Raw genomic sequence first — 20572 nt, forward strand, 5'->3', positions numbered from 1 at the left:
AGAGAGAGAGAGAGAGATGAAGAAAAACAGGGAGAGAAGGAGGGACTTGAACAAACTGTTTAAATCGAACGTGAGAAAATCGAATTAATGAGGATTAGCACTAATCGACGTACAACCATCTCTCCAAATTCTAATAATCGCTTGAGGGTAATTAAATTAAACATAATTAGGGTACAGCATCAGAAGACTGTAAAAGTAGGTCTTCGAGAGGATTAACGCGCAAAGTTAAATCGCTTTTGGAAACTCGGATGTTATAAGCTTGATGTCTCTACTTATCACATCATCCATATTTCTCTCATAACCTTGACTAATAAATGGATATATATTAACTTAAAAAGCAGCACAGAAACTATATATATTCTCTTAATTTAACTATTTCTTACATTACGTTTTACCAGCGGCTTTATTATCTCACTGCTCACTTGGGATTAATATCTTTCCACATAGAGTCCATTTTAGAAAATTTAAATTTGATGAATACTTGAAGTAAAAGTTATAAAACTAATGTTTTTATTGATAAAAGTGAAGTTTACAGACATAATTCAATGATATCCTTTAATGAGTTGTTCGATTTGTTGTTATTGATACATAAAAAAACAAAAAGAAATAATAAAATGGCAATAAACCGTTTCTCTTGACATAAAACCTTCAACGTGTTCGCTTTATTACGCTGAACGGCAATGTATAAAGTACATTACGGGACATAAAGCAATCATAAGACGAGCGCATAAAAATGCCGTGAATCTCTTGAAAATCGTGGAATATTAAATTTACTTAGAATATCTCAAACCAACCGCAAGACCAACCATTTTGCGAATAGATCCCCTGAGGAATTTGCTATTGATTTTCGCTGAACGAAAAATGTCAAAAAATGTAATATTCATACTGTGGTAAACACTTTTTTTATGCATTTCCATTGTATGTATAATATTAATTCAAATCCTTTGTTTGCATTGACTGAATATTGAATATTAAAGAAATGACCTTCTAAAAATATTTTCTATATTATCACAGATGATTTAATTAACATGACTATAATTTCTAATATTTTGTATCTTGTATTAAATAAATAGTTGTTACTTTTTATGAGTCGTTAGCTTTTTATGATAATTAATTATAAACTAATACGATCAATTAAAATCTAATAAAGATCAATAAAACCTAATTAAAATATTATAAGAAATAGAACATTTAAATATTATTAAATTAAATTATATAATATTAAATATATTTCGCAATTATAAATTATGAATTGTTATAAAAAAATTATTTAAAAATATAATTTAATATTTAATAAATATCCTTTGAATTAAAATAATAAGAGCGCGTGGTAAAATGATTACTTCCCTGATAAATATTTTGCTCCAATCTTCTACAGTTATTATGACTATCTTTAACGAAGTTATGAGATTAATCAAAGTGGAGATCTCCCTGAGCTATACCACTGATATCAGTGCAAGGTTGGTCCTTAATTTACCAGCGTATAATTCCAAGCTGGCGGGTGACCCTCGAGGGCCACCTTGGCGTTAACGAGTCTCCCTCGTCTGCGAGATCGAGAGTGGCGAAAAGCCTCGAGGGTGCTCGTATTTTAGGAACCAATCGAGTGATGCAAGGTGCGGCTAAGAAGCGAATGTTCACTCGGCGCCCGTTGGGACGACTCAGTGCAAAGAGGAGAGACAGGGAATGTAGAGGTGAGAGGTGGGGGCTTCATCGATTTCTTACCCCGTGGCCCAGTAACGCGTTTCGTGGGACTGTCGTATACCGTCATTGGGTGTAGCTACTCCCGATGAAAGGATCTTGATGCACCGCAGGATGTACCGAGGAAATCACTGATCGCGGCGTCTCTTCGATCGTTCGCATTGAGTTTTTTACGATAACGCTTAAGCCTCTCATTATCGGGCAGGATTTTATCATTTCAACGCGACTTCAAGGCAAATTTTTTGCGATATTAGATGGAAAACTTGACGTCATCACAATTGCCATAAATATGACTTCAAAAAAAAGCAAGCATATTTTCTAACAATAAAATTTGAATACATTTGATTACAATATACGTTACTAATTATTTAATAAAATGATAATCCTAATTAATTAATTTTAGTAATTATAAAATTAGTAATTATAAAACTAATTAATATTTATTATAATAACCATTGTATATTATTGTTTTAAAATTTATGTTATTTTAATACTATAATATCAAATTTTATATCCGTAAATAGTTTTAATAATTAATATGAATGTCCATTAGCATTAAGCTGCTTGTTGATAATTAATTTACTAATTCACGTACATGTTTATAACGATATTACAAATTTTTATCATAATATAAATTATTTTCATTATTAAAGTTTCAATTCATGACTTTTTAATTTATAATTGCATGAATATCACTAGATATTATATTACATGTTATCTGAATTAATTAATAAATTTCCAGGACACAGTACTAATTGTAATAATACATTAAAATTACTTTTAACTTTGAAAAAAATTTCTTTAAAAGAAATCTTTTAAAATTATCTTTACAAGATAGGAAAGCTATTAATGGGGCACTAAAACCATGTCATATTATGAAAATTATGCGTTTCGCAGATTTTCTCCGTGTTCAGGTCCATTTTTGGAATACCATTTTTCGTGAATCTTGCAAGTCCACTTCATCACAGCGAAGAGCAACCTGATACTGAATTGTTCCTCCGGGCCGTTCCCTTTATATTACATTGTTGGGGGTGGGGAGGGGGGGGAAGAATTGCGGGGGAGGGGGAGAGGGAAATCGGCCGGTCTTCAAAAACCGGGGAAATGGTCTTCCATATTTTATTTATGTTGTTGTAGCCATTATCTCTATTTAGATTGTTAAGAGTGTTTTTGTATCTCTATGGCTTCCCTATATTTTCTTGGAAAATATGATATAATGTTGGCTATTGTGATCGTTTTGTTAAACATTTGATGTCCTATTTCGATGTTGTGTTCTGATAATGCGAACGCGTGTTTTAGCATGACATCATTTTGATGTTCTTTTATCCGTAGATTGATTATTCTCCCGATTTCTCTAATACTTATCCGCAGGAACAAGATATTTTTGTGTCATATTATATTTTGAGGCAAGCAATACAAAGAAAAAATAATGAACTATAACAAATCTTACATAAGGAAAAGCTGTGAGATTTTAAAAGTAGACTTCAGTCCTCTAAAAGTTAAAAGAGATTTATTGGATATTGAACTTGGCGTTTAATATTCACGAATGCTAGAATTAAAACCTAATCCTTGAACAAAATGAAAATGAAGCAGATTAAGTAAAAGACCAGAAACTTTCCAAGAGTTAGTGACAGTCACCTGTGTTTAATTTCAGAATGTGTATATCTTCGCTTTCTAAGGAAGATAAATTTCCGTAACTACTACTACTACTATAAAACTTGTTCGCCTGCGAAAAATGCACGATCTATCGCGATTATGCTAATCTTGTATCATATTACGGTACATACAGGTTCATATTTAGTGCTAAACGTATCATGCATCGTATAAAGTTGATGCATCTATTAAAAGGAAAGCTAACGTTCCTCGTTAATAACAATATATAATCGGAGCAGTAACATTTACGATAAGCACAATGAGGAATTATCATTACGTAAATTTCACCTATTACAATTTTCCTTGCTACACTTGCATGTTGTATATCCACTGTGCATCTGTATCCATATGTAATTCCCAGTTATGTCGAAAGCTGCGAGCTTAGGAATCAATCATATTTTCCAATTAGTGCGCATTCTTCATGAAAATGAACCATATTTATTTTCTAGAAGTTGTTAGCAATAATCAACGATAAATGTCTCCTTTATCGGCAACGATTTAATAAAACCGGTTATCTGGAATTTAATGGCGATCTCGTATAATAATAAATTTTCTCATGCTAAATTGGTTCGGTTGTTCAATTGCGCATTTATAATGCGATATCAGCCTCTTTCAACCTCTTGTAAATTTTGTTTACATTAATACGCAAATTCTAGAATCATGTTTCACGATGTCTAAATTACATTGATATATTGCAACAATATTTCTGGATTGTTCTTTATTTGAAATCGTGATCGAATAAACTAAAATATTTATTTGGTAAATGAGAAATTTGATTACGCATTGTATTATAACTGTCAATTAATTTCTTTCCTAAAGGTATTCATATTAATATTGAATAATTAAAGAGCTTTTTAATCAATTAAATAATGAAAATTTATAACTTTAATAAATTTATAATTTAAACAGAAATAATTACTTATTTATTTAAATTAATAATGAAAGTTTTCTATTTGCTACACGAAATATTGTGTATCAATATTAATGCTCGCTAATAACAAATTAATTACACAATTTGTACGATACAAAAAACATGATATGTCTGTAATAATGATGAATTATAAAATATTCGTTTTTGCGAAATATATAATCCAGAGCTTAATTTCAAGATTAAGGACATAATGTCATAGAAGGAAATCTTCCTGGATATAATTAACTCCCAATTAAATTAAATGACAGTCAGGCACTCGCAACGTTAAGGTTCACACATGCTTTTCTAAATTACCTCGTACTTCGCGAAATGGCGAGAAAGGACGGGACTCGCGCTTGGATTAACTTAATCAACCAAGTATTTGCTAAGCGAAGGAAACGACCGAGGAGTTCGAGAAGGATGGAATTTGAACAGGAGGGTGGCTTTCAGAGCAAATTGGCCGCAGCAAATTGTCGGCGTCGAACGGGAATATATGTATTTAATGGAGTTCTCTCTTGTTAATACGCTCGATGTACACGCGTTCCATTACACAATGGCACACGATTTCGCTAAATAAATATACGCTCGATTTGTGCTGCGTGCTTTTAAACGGCTGTTGCAGCTGGAAGTGTAGTGAGCGATGAGGCGCGGACTCGAACATTCGTCGAATAAAACATGGCTTGCATTGATTTAATTCAGCGATTAATTAAAACAAATTCGCCACTAGTTAATTCGCATTATACGGGCGTTGTCTGAACTTTTAATAACACGACACAATATAATTAATCGTACGTTTAAATCCCTTTATAATGAACCGCGGCGTACCGGCGAGCCGATAAAATGACAAATATTCTTTATGCCGCGGATTATGCAAAATTTATGCGGAACTGATCGATGTTTACCGCTCTCCTTACCGTCATAAAATGCGGTTAAGGGCTTAATGTACCAATCCAGAAAAAGCTCCCGCAATTATACATTTTTCTTCTAACGGGCAACCTAGTTCCATCAATAAATGTCTACTTCTGGAATGAAGTGCCGTTATCTGAAACTACTTAACCTTTTTGCTCGCGGCGACCGGTAATTGCCCATCTTAAATTTCCGTAACGGGGCGAAAAAATGATTAACGGTTCAGGATTCTTTATCATCCAAGTTCCGTACTTTAGTGCAAAGTGCATTAAGACCGCGGGAATATATAATACGAGGAATAATGTTAGAGTAGTGTGTCTCCATCTGAAGAAAAATTCTCTTTTATATATTATTTTCTATGTGATAATTTTCTTTAGTATTATTATAATTAAAATCAGAATTTTTCTTTAAATCTGATCTTCTTTGCATCAACTTTTAAAATCAGTAACTTAATATTTAATTAGCACGATGTTATGCATACTTAACCCATTTTTACTCAAGTAACACTGATTTTTTTTATTTAAATTCTAATAATATAAATTAAAGTCTAATTATGTGAATTTGTTTAACATGTTACAGTAACAAAATTCATTCGCATTGGGATAGCTGACAAGAACGATAATCCCCCATATTTCGACAAGGGCCTCTACGAGGCTGAAGTAGACGAAAATGAGGACATTCAGCATACGGTGCTCACCGTCACCGCCAAAGATCACGACGAGTGTAAGTCTTACTTGCCTTTTTAGCAATATTATTTCATCAATTATCATTTTCATTCTATTACAAACTACACTGAAAATATTCACAGTCCATATAGGTATATATTAAATACTTGTAACTATATTATAACGACGCTTGTCGTACCCGCATGCAAGTGTATACCTTGGAAATATTTGGGCAACCAATTACAAATATATGTCGTGTTAATTCTAACATGCGAAATAATTAAAGACATATGGGAATTTCATACTGCAACATCTCATTTGTCACGTTTGACAAGTCTAATGTGATGGCATAAAAATTCCAACAAATACATTTGTGAACGTTATTTTCAAGTATTTAATATACGAAAGGATCTCTGAAAATTCAAATAATTCCATTACTCTAACTCACGGTACCGAAATTAATAATTACATACGTATTATGAAATATTTGCTACACAGTGAATGCGTTTAAACGTATTGTACAGATTGTGTACGAAAAGTTATGCAATATGTCCCAAACATAAATTAAATAACACTTCATCTCATTCACTTTACCTTGATATTTAATCTTTTTGAGTAATACGGATAAACAGATTATCATATGAATTTTCACATTTTGGAAACATTTAATTTATAGCTTAACAAATATCCACTATATACTTAAAATTGATGATATTTACGCTTTGGCATTTACAAAGTACGTTACAAAAGATTTTAAAACTAGATATATACTTTAGTCCTCTTAAATTTAGTATATAGCATTGTGTAAATATAATACATTGAAAAAATGATACATAATAGATAATATGACTATTTGTGACTGAAATCGGTTGAAATTATTTATAAAAATAAATATATCATTTTTTTCCATGTATTTATTCTCTCAAATATTTGAACTATTTATTTAAAAATTACAGTTAATATTTACAACTTGAATTACACGGAATATTTCTAGCTATTATTTGAAATTGTTAATATTATTATTCAATATTGCTAATTAATCTTAAAACTGCATGTTGGTACATTAATCTTCCATGCAAAATTTTGTACCTTTTATCGTCAACCTCGGGCTTTGTGTTTCAGTGTAAATTTTTATATTGTTTTAGACTGTATAGAAATCTAACAAAAAATCTGTATGCTTAAGAAAATTTTAAGAACAAATTTTTAGTATCATAGAAGTCGGATTGTACTTTAATCACTTTTTATATTTTTTAAAATTCATCTATCGGAATTCATAATCGAAATATCGATTGTGCCTTTAAAATCAAATTTGGCAAAGGATTGAAAATGAAGAAAATGATACTCTTACGGTAGAGAAGCGTAGAACTAAAAGAACTGCATTACTAAAAAGAGATATAGTCTGAAAATTTTGAGCTTTATACTATCACCCGAATCGATCTAAAATAGAATTTACCGAATACCATTATTATCAAGTAACTTTTACTAGTCTCATATCTCGAAACGCGAGAATTATCGTAAACTAGATCGAAAGTATCGAGTAGACTTCGGTTGGCGAAAATCGATCGAAAATGGCCATTTCTCTCCGTGCTAACATCCCCCCGAACTTTCTTATTCGATAAAACTCGCTCCCAGCGAGAGAACTTTTATCTCGGAATTCATTCGATTACAACGAGAGCGTCGTTGCGAAAGTCGCGCCTTGCTTTATTAAAAGTCCTTCCTTTCTGTCACAGCCTCGCGTATTCGATACGAGATCACGAGCGGGAACATAGGCGGTGCATTCGCTGTGAAAAACATGACCGGCGCCATTTACGTTGCGGGTGCGTTGGACTATGAGACGAGGAAGAGGGTTGGTATCGCCATAAATGTCATCCTAGTGTGTCGCTCGAACGCTTTACTTTACAGTTATTTATTTAACATCTTTATATATTTAGAAATTATTCAATATTTCAATCGTTAAAAAAATTCTAATTTTTTAATGTGTGTTTTCTGAAAATAATTGAAGAATAAAAAATTAAATAATCGATTTAACTAGCTTTTTAATTATTCAACTTTAAATAAAGATAATTTATTTTATACAAGCAATATTTTTATTTCGCACAAGTCTTCAATAACAGAAAGATTATATAATATTGTATATAATGATATGCTAATCGATAATTGATGCCATGACAATTAAGTTAATTATATAAATTAATAATTGATATAATGCCAATTGAGATAATCATATGAATTGATAATTGGTTTAATTGAAATAATTAAATAAAGTGATAATTAATCTAATGGCACAATTGAGCTAATTATCCGTACATTTCGTGCACGTGTGAAAACTGTATTTAATATATTAAATATCTGAACTTGTGTATTTTACGAGAAAATTTTCACGTGCGTCTTGCAGTACGAGCTTCGGCTTACTGCGTCGGACAACTTGAAGGAGAATTATACGACAGTTGTAATTCACGTGAAGGACGTAAACGACAACCCGCCTGTCTTCGAGCGACCAAATTACAGAACACAAATTACGGAGGAGGACGACAGGACTTTGCCGAAACGCGTCCTCGGGGTAATTATTCTCCTTATGTAATCGTTACATTAAACTTTTATAAAATTAGTTGTGCTGAATGAATATTTACCTCGTCCACACAGCGAGATTGCGGTTAATTAGCAATTAATATTTAAATCACAGGTCACTGCGACTGACGGAGACAAAGATAGACCACAAAATATAGTTTACTTCCTAACTGGGCAAGGTATTGATCCCGATAATCCTGCGAACAGCAAGTTTGACATCAATCGTACGACCGGAGAGATTTTTGTTCTGAAGGTTTGTTTCTAAATCAATCAATATTTGTTTGTTTGGGAAAATATTTTATCGATAAAAAAATAGATATTTATTATGAAAGTATATATACAATATATATGTAAGAGAGAGAAAAAGAGAGAGAGAAAGGATTTGTCAAGTAGTCTTTATAAAAAGTGACTAAAATTAGAAATGTATGCTTATATTATTTAAAAATAAATGTCACATGTAAAATAATTCAATAAGATCAATATTTATACTTAACAACATAATTTTATAGTTTAAATGAAAATTTTTTCATTTTATCTTAATTATTTTTTAAGAACATGTTTACTTTTTATTAAAATATTTTTTTTCATTAAAATATTTTTTATCCAGATTGTAAACGCCGCGAATTTTTTGTATTACTTTTATAATACAATATAAAAAAATTTGTTCATTTTGTTAAAAAATACGTGTAATACATCCTTAAACAAATGAAAATATTCATTAATATAATTTTTTTACATTCGCGTGATACGAATTTTTCAAGTTTATATATATAATAATAAATATAACTATTACAGTGCATTTGCAATATAGAAAGTATTCAAATTTTTTTCAAATTCTTTTCAAATTTTTAATACTGAAAATATAAAAATTATAAAACATGATGGTAGCGTTTTTTTCGTTAATAATTACGAAATTAATTAAATTGTAAAATTAAACGGTTTCATTGAATTTATCTTGCAGAGTCGCAATAGTTAACTCTACTTTCAAATTAATTTGATATAAATTTTACTTCAATAAAGATTTAATTTATGACTAAAAAAATTACAAAACGATGATTTGAGGAACAATCATCCATATTGATATTAAACATCTGATGTAATCTAACACCTGGTCGGTACGGAAATTAATTCTTCTATGAAATGCACATATTTGTGCACGTGGCTGTGACGCAATATTGCGATGGATAATTCAAATATCGGCATCGCGATACGATATTGAGTTTCGAGTAAAGACTATGTAAATACACGATGTGCGTTTGACTGGCTTCTCAAAGGATTCGCGCGTGACTTTTCTTTTTCTCCCGGCATAGCCGCTGGACAGAGATCAACCAAATGGTCGGCCACAGTGGCGGTTCACCGTATTTGCTCAGGACGAGGGTGGAGAAGGTCTCGTGGGTTATGCCGACGTCCAAGTTAACCTCAAGGACATCAATGACAACGCCCCGATATTCCCGCAGGGTGTCTACTTCGGCAACGTCACCGAGAACGGCACCGCAGGTTTGTGGGACAGTAGCCAATGGGCCAATATACAGACGCGGTTACATTCCCGTGACATTAGAGTTACGCTGATTAGATTCCCGTTTATAGTAGCTACGCTGTTATATAGAACTCTACATGTTGGATGTTGATTTGAATATTTTAAAGTTGCAAAAAAGATAAAGAAAAATTTATTGATTTATTAAGAGATTAATAATTTCTTTTCGTCAATAAATAAAAAATTTAATAGCGAAAAAATGGACTTAATGGGATTCAAATGGAATTAACGCTTTTCATGCTCTTCTTCATTAGGAATGGTGGTCATGACAATGACAGCCGTGGACTATGATGATCCAAATGAAGGCACAAACGCAAGACTTATCTATTCCATCGAGAAGAACGTCATTGAAGAAGAGACTGGTTCTCCCATTTTTGAAATTGAATCGGAAACTGGCGTGATCAAAACCGCTGTGTGCTGCTTGGATCGAGAACGCACTCCAGATTATTCTATACAAGTCGTTGCAATGGATGGAGGAGGGTTAAAGGGTAAAATTCTTTCAATGATTATTTTTAATTTTAATAAGTTTCATATTTTTAATTGTAATTATTAGTAATCATCATAACTATTTTTTCATAATTCTCACAATTACATCTAAAATAAATCGTTAATAATTGTAACAACTCTTATTCGGAATGAATTAATTTTTACTTCTGTGAATACTATCTAGTAAAATATTTTGTCATGGAAATAAAAGGACATCGACTATCTATACTTATTTTATCTTTTTGTTATCTTACACTCGTTTACTAAAATATTACTAAACGTTCTTTCCATGCGTCTTTTATCATTCTGGGTCTTCATCTGTATTCAAGTATGAAAGTCGAAAGTCCGAACCAGTATATGCGTAAAATGGTTCTAGATATTTCTACGAACAGTAGCAATGTTGTTTTGCATATTTTAAGAGCCGTCCAGGACATTCCATAGAAAGATATCATTGCAGTATTTCCATGTATTTCTTGGTAGGTACCGGGACGGCATCGATACGGGTCAAAGACATAAACGACATGCCACCGCAATTCACGAAGGATGAATGGTTTACTGAAGTGGATGAGACAGAAGGACCAGATCTACCAGAGATGCCGATACTCACTGTAACTGTCCACGATGAGGATGAAACCAATAAATTCCAATACAAGGTACCCACTTATGTTCGAGACGCGAAATTATTAATTGGTTAAAAAATGAGTTTAAATTTAATATATAGACCATTGTATTCTCTTTTGCATTTATTAGGTTCGCATTTAATTTTCATTTTAACTCGTAATTAAAAATGTTATCATAGTATGTAAATAAAGAAAAAAAATATATATATATATCGGCATTCATCAGAGTAAAATTAATAGTTACGAAGCGTTATACTTTCATAAATAATAAGGATAAAATTAAAAAGAGAAGATGAATTTAATTTAATTTCAATTTAGTTTATTGCTATATGAAAAAGACTACATGTTAACAGAGTAATAGACATAAAGTATGATATAATAGAAAATAGATTAAGGTAAATATAAGTAAATAGACAATGTCTAGCTTGCAAATGATTAGGCGTCAGCAGAATTGCTATTACAAAGCCTACCAGTAACAAAACCAGAATAAGACAACAATGTAATCAGAAGTAAATTAATAGCTGAAATCATACTCACACATACACATACACCTGCAAATACATCAATTACATCAGTCTCGTTTAAATAGTGTGACGAAGGCAATTAGAATATTAGAAATAAGAATTGCAAAGTGTCTAATTATACTTACATATATTTTTGATATCGCGAACTTTCAAGTTTAAATAATTATATTTGGAATAACAATCACCAGTTTCTTTTTTTCAATATACTGATAATTATATTTAACAATATTGTAAAATAATAATTCACGATTTAAGGTAATCGAGAATAGCGGTTACGGTGCCGATAAGTTTACCATGGTACGAAACAATGATGGCACAGGATCATTGAAAATTGTGCAATCACTAGATTATGAGGACCAACTGCAGAGTAATGGTTTTAGATTTAGGATACAAGTGAACGATAAGGTGAGCAAAGAGAAAATTAATAAGATGTAAATTTTTAAAGTAATTTCAGAGAAAGAGAAAAGATAATATGAAAAAAATCTAATTAAATTAATTTCATGAAATTTTCTATTTAAATTATATATGCATTATAATAAAAAAAATCTTCATTAAATTTTTTTTATAAAAATTGATAGTTTTGCAAGAAAAATATTTTTTCTTGTATATATGTATATTTAAATTATCGAATTATTAAATAAAGATAAGTCGTCGTAATATAACAATTTAATCGGACAATCATCCTTTCCAGGGCGAAGACAATGACAATGACAAATATCACGTGGCCTATTCCTGGGTAGTCGTGAAATTGCGAGATATCAATGACAATCAGCCACAATTTGAGAAAGCCAATATCGAGACTACTGTGCCAGAGAATGCCCGCATAGGCAGCAGCTTGGAAACATTCAAGGCCACCGATCCGGATCAAGGTGGCAAGAGCAAAGTCTCATATTCCATTGACAGAAGCTCCGATCGAAAGAGACAATTCTTTATCAACGAAAATGGCACTGTATCGATTCAAAGAAGTCTTGATCGCGAGGAAACTCCTCGGCATCAGGTAAATTATAAACAACAAATTAATAAATAAAAAATTAAATAATTTAAAAAATTAAAAAATTTCTAAACGTTTATTATTATTAAATAATTATGGTGTAAAAATTAGAAGGATCACATTCGATAAAAAAATTATATTAAAATGGTCTTAATTAAATTACATATTACATAGTATCATACGTTTTTAATAAAAATATAAATTGTAGCGTGAAAGTGACAAAAATGATGATTTACTGTCTTAGGTTAAAATTTTGGCGATCGATGATGGAATACCACCTAAAACCGCGACAGCTACCCTGACAGTCGTTGTACAGGATATTAATGACAATCCACCAAGATTCCTCAAGGACTATCGCCCAGTCTTGCCAGAATATGCACAAACTAAGAAAGTCGTTGAGATTCTCGCTACCGATGACGATGATCGATCGAGAAGCAACGGTCCTCCGTTCACTTTCCGGATGGATCCTAACGCAAACGATGTTATCAGAGCTAGCTTCAAAGTTGAGAGCGATAACAGTAAGTTTCGTTAATTAATAAATTTCAGTGTAAAAATTTATTCTTTAAGACAAAATTCGATGTTTTTTCGTATATCATATGTATATATAATATTATCTTCACATATGAATAATTATATTACATTTTGTCTTAATTAATAATAAAAATTCAGTTGCATAAAAATGCGTTGCAGAGAATAGTTTATCACGTGCGCTCTCATTACTTTTCAGAGGGAGCTAATGGAGATGGAATGGCCGTAGTGTCATCTTTACGATCCTTTGATAGGGAACAACAAAAGGAATTCTTGATTCCTATTGTCATTAAAGATTCTGGAAATCCTTCTATGTCTGGGACCAGTACCTTGACAGTTATCATAGGAGATGTTAACGATAATAAAATGCAGCCTGGCTCCAAGGAAATCTTTGTATATAATTACGCAGTAAGTATTTAAATTATATTAAATTAAATAAATTGCTTCACATTATATCTAAATTATATCTATTTTTTTCGCTGAATGATACGAATCTCAAAAAAATTGCGTTAAGTGAAATTGTTTAAAACCTCTTCATAAATACAATATAATCTAATTAAACACAATAAGATCCAGTCGAAGCGAATTTTGATGCTTAATAATATTTTCGTGTGAATTTTTACAATTTCCAGTTCAATCAAATTAATCTGATTAATTAATTTTTAGGGACAATCGCCGGATACCGAGATAGGTAGAGTGTATGTGTACGATCTGGATGACTGGGATCTGCCTGATAAGAAGTTCTATTGGGAGGGATTAGAACACGCACAATTTAGGCTCGACGAGGATTCGGGGATGATTTTCATGAAATCTGGTACGCACGACAGCAAGTATCATCTACGGTTCAAGGTTTACGATCGGAAGCACACGCAAACGGACGTTCCCGCAAACGTGACTGTCACTGTCAAGAGTATTCCGCATGAGGCGGTATTAAATTCAGGCTCGGTTCGAATATCCGGGATAACGGATGAGGACTTCATTCGTGTTTGGAATTATCAGGTGAGAGTCTTTAAATCTTACTAAATAAATATTATATAATTTATCCTACATGTTACATCTTATGAATGAACTTTTTTTCTTAATAAAATAGATTTAGATTCTTAAATTTCATAAGTAATTTTTTTAAGCCCTTGTATTTTTAATTCAAAAAGGTACAAGAATTGATATAAAATTTTGTTTTATTTTTAGAACCAAACTTTGTCGCGGAGCAAAGCGGATCTATTTAGAGACAAGTTGTCACATCTATTGAACATAGATAGGGATAACGTGGATGTTTTCAGCGTCCAATTAAGGAGAGTGCATCCGCCATTGACGGACGTCAGATTTGCCGCGCATGGTTCACTATACTACAAACCAGTCAGGCTTAATGGCATTGTGCTTATGCATCGCGAAGAGGTAAATGTCATTCAAGAAAGAGTTTGAAGATTCAATTTTAAATACTTCAAAAAAATTGCATTAAATAAAGATAAAGAATTCAAATAAATTCCCAATAAAATTCCTTTAATTAATTAAGTTCTTTATTAATGCGTATTCATTTGAAGATGTTTCAATTTAAAAAATTAAATCACGTTTCCGACAGATCGAAAAAGACGTGGGGATCAACATAACTATGGTCGGTATCGACGAATGCTACTATGAGAACGAAATGTGCGAAGGAAGTTGTACGAACACCCTTGATATCAGCAACTTGCCATACATGGTGAACGCAAACAGGACCGCTCTTGTCGGCGTACGCGTGGATGTGATAGCCGAGTGCACTTGTGGAGCGCGGAATTTCAGCAAGGGCGAATCCTGCAGAAACAGTCCTTGTTACAATGGCGGACGCTGCGTGGAAGACCGATTTGGATTATCGTGAGTAAAAATCAATTAAATTCCACGTTGACGTATTGCAAATCGCAATGCATTTACGCAAAATTTACTAATAAAAAAGAATTTTGTCAATAGAATAATCGTTACAATTCATTTATATAAATAAAGATAAATTGTAATGATTATTCTATTGAATAATTTTGTTCTTTGATCAATTAGAGCTTCTTAGCTGTGTTTTATAACTCTAGATGTCAATGTCCATCTGGCTACAATGGTCCGAGGTGTCAGCAGACCGCCAGAAGTTTTCGAGGCAACGGATGGGCTTGGTATCCCGCTTTGGAAATGTGCGATAACAGCCACTTGAGCTTCGAGTTTATCACAAGAAAATCTGACGGACTATTATTGTACAATGGTCCGATTGTTCCTCCCGAAGTCGATGAAGTAATGGTTTCTGGTAAGATTGTTATCCTTCGAATTTTTACATTGTTAATGGCATATCAATTATTTTATTACGCTAAATTTGCCTACAGACTTTATTTCGGTCGAATTGGAACGCGGTATACCGAGGCTGCTAATTGATTTTGGATCTGGCACTTTGGAACTGAAAGTGAAACCAAAGAAAACTTTAGACGATGGCGAATGGCACCGGCTTGACATTTTCTGGAATACGGAGGTAAAAATAATCGATATTATATTTATTCATAAATCTCGATAAAATATACATATATACTAGTATTTAAAAAATAAAAATCATTCATTATACTCTCTAATAGACAAATTATTATTACATGTTCTTCACTATGATCTAATAATGAATAAAAATAATAGCCTTTTATGATTTTTCAAAAAGATCTAAATTATGATCTTTTTAAATACAAAATAATCCTAACGTCAAAATTATTTACAGACCGTGAAGCTCATCATCGACTACTGTAAATCTGCGGAAATATCTGAGCTGGAGGATGGAAGCCCGCCAGAATTCAATGACACTAGTTGTCAAGCCACAGGAACGATACCACCGTTCAACGAATACCTGAACGTGAATGCACCGCTGCAAATCGGTGGTCTTTATGTGGAACAATTCGATCCCTCGCACTACAAGTGGAAACACATGCCGGTGGGCAAGGGCTTTGACGGTTGCATCAAGAATCTGTTTCACAACAGCAAGCTGTACGATCTCGCTCACCCGGGTCTTTCGCGAAACAGCGTCGCCGGTTGCCCGCAAACGGAGGAGATCTGCAACAATCAGGAAACAACTTTCCGCTGTTGGGAACATGGCACTTGCGTCGGCAGCTTCACCGAAGCAAGATGCCAATGCAATCCTGGCTGGACCGGTCCTGGATGCATGACGCCCACGATCCCAACTACCTTCAAGCCACAGAGCTATGTCAAGTACGCGTTATCTTTTGAACCGGATAAATATTCCACTCAAGTGCAATTGAGATTCCGTACCAGAGAGATGCACGGCGAATTATTCAGAGTGAGCGACCAGCACAACAGGGAATATGCGATTTTAGAGGTAAATACGACGTGTTTTCAAAGTTACTATAGGATTATTTTTATTCAATAAATATTTCTTAGATTTACAAAATAGTCACCAATTAAATAATTCTATTATTCATAAAAAATTAACTAATATTCACTATTTTAATGAGTTGTTTTTTTATATTGCTTTTAATAAAGTAAAATATTTAATTACAAAATCTGCATCTTTTATATATCAAACATATGAAATAAAATTAATCTTAAAAAATCTATTTATTGTGATTTTAAATATATCTTTGAAACATCCAGATTTTTAAATTTTACAATGTGTATTCATTTTTTGATAAATTAAGCTTATTAAAGAAAGAAAATTTAACAGAAAAATTAATAATTTTATAGTTCCAAATAAATTAAGTTTTATAGAGAGTTCCAAGAATAATCCAATACAAGTAAAATGCTTATAAGCTTCTGCGGTTGTTAACGTTTAAGTTACAATACATAAAGTAATAGGATATAATTTGTAAACAATTGGAATGTACTGTTTACCAAACAAAGTTACTTGTAAACATTTCAACTCTGGATTTGAGTTCTCTTCAATATGGAAGTCAAGTACAAACTACAGTGAACGGATTGTTTGAAATATCTATTTGTTATAATTTCAGATCAAAGATAGCAGACTACACTTCAGATATAATCTGAACAGTCTTCGGACGGAAGAGCGAGATATCTGGCTTTCGGCGATAGCCGTCGATGATGGACAATGGCATACAGTTAGAGTATCAAGATATGGATCTGCCGCAACTTTGGAACTGGACGGTGGCGAAGGGCGAAGATTCAATGAGACCTTCTCATTTGAGGGTCATCAATGGCTCCTCGTCGATAAACAAGAAGGTGTTTACGCGGGTGGTAAGGCGGAATATACTGGTGTCCGCACATTTGAAGTTTATGCGGATTATCAGAAAGGTAACTTAAATTGCTTCACAAAAGTTTTAAATATAAATACGCTTTTTATTTTTAATACTACTGTATTTTATATTTTTATTACTACTGTATTATTGTATACTACTGTAGTATTATTTTTAAAGAAGTTTTTAAATTGACTTGTGTTTATTTAATTGAAGAGAAAAATATTACATAATTTTTAATTAACTCATAATTTATTTAATTAAAATAATTGTACATTCACAACTTATTTAATTGAATTAATTATAATTTAATTAAAGATATTGCATATTTTTAATAATTTTCCATTTTGATAAATATAATGAAACAAAAATCTAGATAAGAAATTACAGTTTCTATTGATAATTTTTTGTTTGAGAAATCGAATCGACTTTTTATTTCATCATGAGAATCTTTATGATCATTTCTATTTTGAATCTTTTACACAACAAAAATTAATTTAATTATATAATATATTTTTAACAAAAATTTTAGGCTGTTTGGACGACATAAGATTAGAAGGAAAGCATCTTCCGCTACCACCTGCTATGAACGGAACTCAATGGGGTCAAGCAACGATGGCGCGAAACCTGGAAAGAAATTGTCCATCAAATAAACCATGCGCCAATGTCATTTGTCAGGATCCCTTCGAGTGCATTGATCTTTGGAACGAGTACGACTGCACGTGAGTATCATTATTACTGACTTCATTTATCTTTGAGACAATCGTTATATCACGTTTTTCATCGCAGTTGCGGGGAAGGAAGGATTCCTTCGCCGGATAACAAAGGTTGCATGGACAAAAATGAATGTATTGATTATCCCTGCCTGAACGGTGGCAGATGTATCAATCAAGATCCGCGATTCCGATACCGATGCATTTGTCCTGATGGTTTCTGGGGAGAGAATTGCGAGCTAGTCCAAGAGGGTCAAACGCTCAAGCTGAGCATGGGAGCATTGGCAGCCATTCTCGTTTGTCTTTTAATCATTCTCGGTTAGTACAAACATTTATATATTAGACATTTAAAGTAATAATTGATTTGCCACAACGATATAATTAAAAAAAAATTGGTTTTCCTGCAGAAATTAACTTCAATTTTGAATCATTAAAATTTTGATAATATTATAATATAATATTATAAGACTGATAACAAAGAAATAAAAGTATGTTTTTTCACAGATTTTTGTATATATTCTTTTTCTGCAAGCTATTGAAAAACGACAATTTTTTTAGTTATATCGTTCTTGATGAGCGATACAATTTAATGTGCATGCTTTTTGTTTCTTTTTATTGTATTTTTTTATTGTATTTTGTATGAATTGTGTTATATCTTTGATAATATTATTTTTATTTTGTTTTTAAGCACGTTTTTAAGCACGTAATTATGTTTCAGTTATTTTTGTTTTGAATGATCGACCATTGAATGATCGACCAAAAAATAAAACAAGTTCATAAAAAATTACGCACAAAACTTCTGATAACTTCGTCAATATGAGCTTTCATTTCAAGAATAATGTGTTCCGATTAAGATTAGATATATGCTTTACATATTGCAATAATGTTGTTGCTATAGATTTTGTCACATTTTGCACTTGCTTGAATTCTCAGCAGAGAAATATTACTTTGATATAATTGATAACAACTTTGTTTAATACGAACAAAGTGAATTAATTTTTTAAATATCAAAATTTCAGTTCTCGTGTTGGTATTCGTCGTCTACAACAGAAGACGAGAGGCACACATAAAATATCCTGGTCCGGATGACGACGTGAGGGAAAATATTATTAATTATGATGACGAGGGTGGCGGAGAGGATGACATGACTGCGTTCGATATCACACCTCTGCAGATTCCGATCGGTGGCCCGATACCGGAAATGGGCGGCAAGCTGCCTCCGTGTAAAGTAGCCTGTACGTTATATACTTTTGTACTGCAAAATAGCGGGATAATTCATAAGAGTGAAAGACTAATTGAAACGTTATTCTCAGATCCGCTTGGACCAGAACCGAATGTCGGTGTCTTCATCGAGGATCACAAGAAGAGGGCTGATAGTGACCCAAACGCACCACCCTTCGACGATTTACGGAATTACGCGTATGAAGGTGGCGGAAGCACCGCGGGTTCTCTGGAATCACTAGCTTCCGGTACGTAATAAAAATTTTTAAATAAATAAAATCTAACTATTTTACATTGCAAAAAAGTATAATACATTAAATCTCTTCAAAATTTTTAAATTAAAAAAAAATTAATTTTGCAAGAATTTACTCATTATAATATGAAATATTAATCACATTCAATAAATAATATTGATATTTTTTTATTACATAGTAAAAAATATTTTGCATTAATATTTTTTTATGTAATTTTTTATATACAATACATAGTGTAATTTCTTAATATATTCATTCAAAGTTTTATGTTAAATTAACATAAAATTTTAGGTAAACCGAAGTGAAACTTTGGGACAAATTCTAACACACATTTTTTTTATCTGTGTGATATATTATTTATATTAATAAAGTTATTGAGTTTCAATTTTTCCTAATTCTAGGTACGGATGATGAGCAACACGAGTACGAGTATTTAGGCGCTTGGGGCCCGAGATTCGATAAGCTGGCCGATATGTATGGTCCCGCCGAGGAAAGCGAAGAAGAAGAATAATCAACCAAATATACAGCCGAGTCTCTACATGATATTGCACCGTGATCCATATCATCCGAATGAGTACTCGTGAGACCTCGGTCGAGACGACCTGGTCCGTCACATCGGATGACAGGGATCATCATAACGAACATTCGGAGGATCTCGAAGGAAAAAGAGAGTACGGCTTCCTTCGCTGAGAGTGATAAATCCTCGACGAACAACGAGGAACAACTTCCTCGTAGTTGTGCAGCTAGTGAAAGTACTAATTACACGTGACGTCATACACACTGCGTCACGCGACACGTTGTCGCGTCATCCGCGGTGCGTGGACGCAATACACACAGACACACATGTACTCGAGAGTCAAAGGTGCATAAAGGAACGTTGCAATAGCGCGACAGTACACGTAGAAAGGTGGTAAACGAGAAGGTGGAGGAGTCGCAACATATATTTAACTGTATAGTACGTTATACGTAGTGAAATATCCAAAGACACGCGACAAGACTTTTTCTAATGTGAACCCTATCCCGTCATCTCGATCCCGCTCATCGGTCACCATCGATAAATTCACTCCATGCATACACCTATATATACATATATACGTGTAGGTAT

At 32.6% G+C, this 20572-nt stretch overlaps 1 protein-coding gene across 1 annotated transcript in view; it reads left to right on the top strand.

Moving 5' to 3' along the window:
- Positions 1 to 19978, top strand: part of LOC105623395 (neural-cadherin-like) — a 66689-nt gene extending 46711 nt beyond the window's left edge. Inside the window, exons 2-24 of the mRNA XM_012204789.1 lie at positions 5744 to 5887; positions 7560 to 7675; positions 8225 to 8389; positions 8513 to 8650; positions 9708 to 9894; positions 10186 to 10419; positions 10898 to 11070; positions 11817 to 11966; positions 12253 to 12558; positions 12797 to 13070; positions 13280 to 13488; positions 13747 to 14079; positions 14269 to 14475; positions 14660 to 14931; positions 15138 to 15343; positions 15420 to 15562; positions 15797 to 16408; positions 17037 to 17337; positions 17812 to 18001; positions 18069 to 18310; positions 19012 to 19227; positions 19306 to 19461; positions 19869 to 19978. Of these exons, the coding sequence (XP_012060179.1) occupies positions 5744 to 5887; positions 7560 to 7675; positions 8225 to 8389; positions 8513 to 8650; positions 9708 to 9894; positions 10186 to 10419; positions 10898 to 11070; positions 11817 to 11966; positions 12253 to 12558; positions 12797 to 13070; positions 13280 to 13488; positions 13747 to 14079; positions 14269 to 14475; positions 14660 to 14931; positions 15138 to 15343; positions 15420 to 15562; positions 15797 to 16408; positions 17037 to 17337; positions 17812 to 18001; positions 18069 to 18310; positions 19012 to 19227; positions 19306 to 19461; positions 19869 to 19978 (5084 nt within the window). The remainder of the gene's footprint in view (positions 1 to 5743; positions 5888 to 7559; positions 7676 to 8224; positions 8390 to 8512; positions 8651 to 9707; positions 9895 to 10185; positions 10420 to 10897; positions 11071 to 11816; positions 11967 to 12252; positions 12559 to 12796; positions 13071 to 13279; positions 13489 to 13746; positions 14080 to 14268; positions 14476 to 14659; positions 14932 to 15137; positions 15344 to 15419; positions 15563 to 15796; positions 16409 to 17036; positions 17338 to 17811; positions 18002 to 18068; positions 18311 to 19011; positions 19228 to 19305; positions 19462 to 19868) is intronic.
- Positions 19979 to 20572: the final 594 nt, after the last annotated feature.

Source organism: Atta cephalotes, assembly GCF_000143395.1.
Source record: "Atta cephalotes unplaced genomic scaffold scaffold00057, whole genome shotgun sequence".
Taxonomy (NCBI): Eukaryota; Metazoa; Arthropoda; class Insecta; order Hymenoptera; family Formicidae; genus Atta; species Atta cephalotes.